We start from the raw sequence: 4,683 nt of genomic DNA on the forward strand, positions 1-4,683 counted from the left end.
TTTTCATTATTTGCATCTTTCTCTCGTAGATTTTGGCTTTAAAGCACTTTGAACAGACTCACACACCAACATAACACACATACAAACACGCATACACTCATATCTGACAATCAAAGGAAAATAACAGAAGAAACTCTGCAAAATCGGTCAATTTGAACTTAACATCAAACTGTGCTGCTCCTCTCACTGTCAGGGGGATGAATGTGATGCAGCCATAGAACGCAGGGTAGACAGTCTCTTCTCTCACAGATTCACTGCAGAAAATTCAGTTACAGGGAAAAACGCACTGAATGGTAAATGGACTGATTCTTATATAGCGCTTTTCTACTCTCCCGGAGTACTCAAAGCGCTCTATACAACATGCCTCATTCACCCCCACTCATACAAGCACTTCTAAACACAAGTATATTTGGCATGCAGACTGGGGAAGCCAAGGATCGAACCACCAACCTTCCAATCAGTAGCTGATCTGCTCTACCACCTGAGCCACAGCTACCCCACAGCCACTGAGAGCGCAGCTTTTGGCCCAAAGAATGAGGACAGCTTGTCCAGTGCTTCATATCCTACCTCTGGATGGATGTGAATGTTTCAAAGCGTATGTTTAGAAAAGTAGTTTATTGTGCAACGCTTTTAGTCCGACGTGCTGGGTAATGTAATGGACTCATGCATTCATGAATTCACCTGCCGTCTACCTCCATTACTCCTGCTGCTTTTACCCATTATTGCCTCTGCTCATGATCATTAAAATGCACTATTCATTCCACACATGTAGCTTGCACTTATTGATCTGGCACATCTGGCTTCAAACTGATGGTTTTCTTTGGTTTTCTCTTCAGGAGTCCAAGCTGAAGGGAAACACAACTCAACAGGTGAACAAAAAACAAAACAAAACAAAAATTAAAATTAAAATACTGAATCAGAATCAGCAGGAAAGGTAGACTTTATTTACATTGGAGGTGAAACATCTGGGAGAGTGGAGACCGGTGAATGTCTTTGACTGGACCCTGAAGGAAGCAGCTGTGGTCTGTGAACATCTGGACTGTGGCTCTGCTGTTATGTTCGGATGGAAAATGCAGCAGCCTGCACCTTTGTGGAAGATCAAACTTGACTGTGTTTGGTCAGGATCTACTCTGGGGGAGTGTGCAACACCAGATAATTCTTATACAGTCCGGATTCTCACCTGTTTAGGTGAGCTTATTAGTGACATAATCTGTGTCATTGTGTTTGACATTAATTCAACAGTTTGACACATATGCAAGTTTTCTTAGATGATGGTTTTCAGCAGCAGCATTTTTTCTTTCTCTGATGTCTCCAGACTCTGTCAGGCTGCTGAATGGTTCCAGTCTGTGTTCAGGCAGACTGGAGGTGAAGTCTAACCAGAGCTGGTCCTCAGTGTGTGAAGCTGACTTTGACCAGCAGGATGCAGAGGTGGTCTGTAGGGAGCTCGGCTGTGGGCCTCCTTCGGTCCTCCAGGGGGCGCTCTATGGAGAAGTGGAGGCTCCAGTGTGGAGCAAAGAGTTCCAGTGTGGAGGCCATGAGTCTGCTCTCCTGGACTGTAGAAGCTCAGGCTCAGCTAGAAACAGCTGCTCACCTGGCAAAGCTGTTGGACTCACCTGCTCAGGTAGAAGAGGAGCTGCAGCTTTGATGTGGCTTTGATTTTTTTTTTACTCTCACTTTGTTCTTTGCTGATGACTCTCTGCTTCTGTTAGAGCCCGTCAGGCTGGTGGGAGAAGCCCATCGGTGTGCAGGCACACTCGAGGTGAAACATTTGGGAGAGTGGAGACCAGTGGATGTCTCTGATTGGACCCTGAAGGAAGCAGCTGTTGTGTGTGAACAACTGGACTGTGGCTTAGCTGTTTCTGTAGGACAGAGGGTGGAGTCCTCAGACTTGGCAGTGTGGGTGATGAGACTTAACTGTGTTCAGGTTGGATCACCTCTGAGAGAGTGTGCAACATCAAATGACTCTTCCTCCATTGTGAATATCACCTGCTCAGGTAAGCGCACCATAATCTGTGACATAATGAATAACACTCATGTGTCCAGCGACAGTTAACGTTTTCCATTGGAGTGAATCGAAAAGATTCAAATCCTCCATGGACTACTGAACCTCACCTGACATGACACACCTTTCATTGTTACCTACATCATCTCTGTCTCTTACAGACCTGCTTGTTCAGCCAGTCATTTCTTTGTCCTCCAATGATGGGGTCTCTGAGGCCCAGCAGCAGGGGTTTCGGGTATCCAGAAGTTCCAACTTCACCATCAGTTGTTTCATCCAGCCACAGTACCCTGGAGGCTCCTTTCAGCTTACCTTCAACAAAGCATACAAATACACCCAAGCAGCTGTCAATCACTCTGCCCATTTCCTGTTTCCTGCTGCAGAGCCCGCCCACCAAGGAAACTACAGCTGTGTTTATCACGTTCATGTTTTTTTTCATAACTTCTCCTCTGAGAGCCGCCTGCTGTCTGTCACTGTGTCAGGTAAGCTGAAGCTGACTTCAGCCATCAACATCAACATGAGTTTGAGGACAAAAGGAAAAAGTGAAAAAGACAAACACTTGACAAAACATAAATTTTGAGATGACACTGCAAACAAAACTCTAATTCACATGCATATTATAAGCTTCAGTTTAACAAGCAATAAAATATCTGGAGACTAAAAATGAAGATTAATTGTAAGAGTGTCCTTTGCCAAGAGGCAGCAGTGTTAATTGAGCTTGTTAATATTTGTTAGGTTTCAAAGGTAACTGACTCAAACAGGTTTATTCTGTTTATTCTGTTTTCATGTTGCTGAGCTGTTGGACTCATGATGGTTGTGATGTGTCTGATCAGATCACACAGGTCTTACTGTCAGAGTGATCCTCCTGCCGCTGATTCTGCTGTTGGAGAACATTGTCTTATATTTCTGCTGTAAGGTAAAGAATAGATCTTTTTAGCAGCAGGAATGAAGTCTGTTCATTGAACTGAAGTGAGGAGCGATGCAGTCAGTCTAATCTGTGTGCCACTCCAGAACAGGAGAAAGCAGAGGTCCAGCAGACAGGAGCACACTGAGATGGTGGACTGTAAAGTTGGTGTTTGTGCAGATGAAGGAGCTCATGGAGAACAGGACGTCTGAGCAGCTCACGTAACATCTTGATTAATTTGTCAGCAGAAACACAACCGACAATTATCTCAGTGAAAGATTTTACTTCCCGTTACTAATAAAACTGGAATTATTCTGTAGTTCTCGTACTGTGTTTGAAACAAATCTCTGCTCTTTTTATGTCAGCATGAATACAGTTTGAATCTCACCTGTTCACACATGGAGACAGTTTGTGGTTTTTCTTCTATTTCTGATCGTCACTAGCATCCAGAGAGTCCACAGTCTGTGGGAGGATCTTAGCTGATCGGCTTTCGAGCACAGCCTGAAGTAAAATTTTTAGTTTGTCCTCTTAGTGAAGCGGAAGTCTTCTGTTTGGGAGGTTAGACACCTTTGGTGAGCTCCCCTCCCCACACCTAGAAGGCATTGGGACACAGTTTTGGTTTTTAGTGAGACATTTCTGAATAGTTTGTAGCATCTCTGGGTACTTCTCAGTGGAGATTTCCTTTGTTTACCTTTTTTTTTGTCAAATATTATAATAAAGTACATCTGTTCTTGGTTTTGTTTGGGTTTCAGCTTTTCTTTGTAGCTCCAGATTTATTTATTTTTTTCCACTGATTTGTTAAATAAACCCCTGAAACTAAGTTAAAAATATACAATATATATACAAATATTTATAAAAATAAAACTTATTTGAATTCTCTCTTTTCCAGTTTTCTTTCTTTATCTCTCTGACTATCCCACTTTAAATACGTTCTTGCACTTCCTTGTTCTACCATGAAGTCTCCATATCATCTAGCCTCTGTCCAGAGGATAGACCAAACACCTTCTTGGTAGTTTCCCTGAGAACTACAGTTGTATTTCCCAGGTGTATGGTACGGCTTCCCAGTCATTCAATGACAGTTTGTGTTTTTTGTGAGTCGATACAATCATGATGACGTGTTTGATAAGCTCACATGGCTCACAGATGGTTAGATGGGTCACTGCTGTGTTTTTATGTGTTGACCTGCAAGGAGCTTAACACATCTTTAAATGACTTTTTTAGCTGACACACAAAAACCCCCCAGAAAAAAAATCTTCGCTCCCTCAGGCAGCACTGCTTCAAAAACAGCAATGATCCTGTCATGTGAATCCATCTCCGTGAAAACAGTTCACTTTGCCATCCACAAGTGCAGGCTGGAGCTCCATCATGCAAAGAAGGAGCTGTATGTGAAGCTCATCCAGAAATGCTGCTGATTCCTCTGCAAGAGCAAAAATTGTGTTTCATCTCTTCTACACAGCACAGGTAAAAGCACCTATCAAAGGATAGATCTGTGGACCCTCTATCCACTCCTCCAACAAGCCTCCTGGTAAGATCACACCAGGTTGGTCTGTAGGTAAACCTTTTCACATTAAATATTCATATAAACACTTACAGTAATAATAAAAAAAGTGCACAATAACATAATTAATGTGAATTTGTCATTAAATGTCAACCTGTTTGTTCTGTCTTTATTTAAACTTTATTTAGACTGATCTCTGTAAATTTCCAAAGACTCCCCTAAAAACTGTGTAATCCAGGTGTTCAGCAGTCTTATACACTTACATGTTGTACAAGGTAAAAA

At 42.5% G+C, this 4,683-nt stretch overlaps 1 protein-coding gene across 1 annotated transcript; it reads left to right on the plus strand.

Annotated features, from left to right (window-relative positions):
- The first annotated feature begins 959 nt into the window (after positions 1 to 959).
- On the plus strand, positions 960 to 3,501 carry LOC106097835 (scavenger receptor cysteine-rich type 1 protein M130). The gene is made up of 6 exons (XM_019361431.2): positions 960 to 1,188; positions 1,316 to 1,621; positions 1,710 to 1,994; positions 2,164 to 2,481; positions 2,833 to 2,915; positions 3,011 to 3,501. The coding sequence occupies exons 1-6, from the start codon at positions 1,056 to 1,058 to the stop codon at positions 3,113 to 3,115; spliced, it is 1,230 nt and encodes a 409-aa protein (XP_019216976.1). The 5' UTR covers positions 960 to 1,055; the 3' UTR covers positions 3,116 to 3,501.
- The last annotated feature ends 1,182 nt before the right edge of the window (positions 3,502 to 4,683 follow it).

Source organism: Oreochromis niloticus, linkage group LG7, assembly GCF_001858045.2.
Source record: "Oreochromis niloticus isolate F11D_XX linkage group LG7, O_niloticus_UMD_NMBU, whole genome shotgun sequence".
In the NCBI taxonomy this organism is placed as follows: Eukaryota; Metazoa; Chordata; class Actinopteri; order Cichliformes; family Cichlidae; genus Oreochromis; species Oreochromis niloticus.

Coding starts and splice junctions, on each gene's coding strand:
- LOC106097835 (XM_019361431.2), top strand. CDS start 1,056: ATGTTCGGATGGAAAATGCAGCAGCCTGCACCTTTGTGGAAGATCAAA. Junction 1,995..2,163: donor TGTGAATATCACCTGCTCAG/GTAAGCGCACCA, acceptor TGTCTCTTACAG/ACCTGCTTGTTCAGCCAGTC. Junction 2,482..2,832: donor GCTGTCTGTCACTGTGTCAG/GTAAGCTGAAGC, acceptor GTGTCTGATCAG/ATCACACAGGTCTTACTGTC.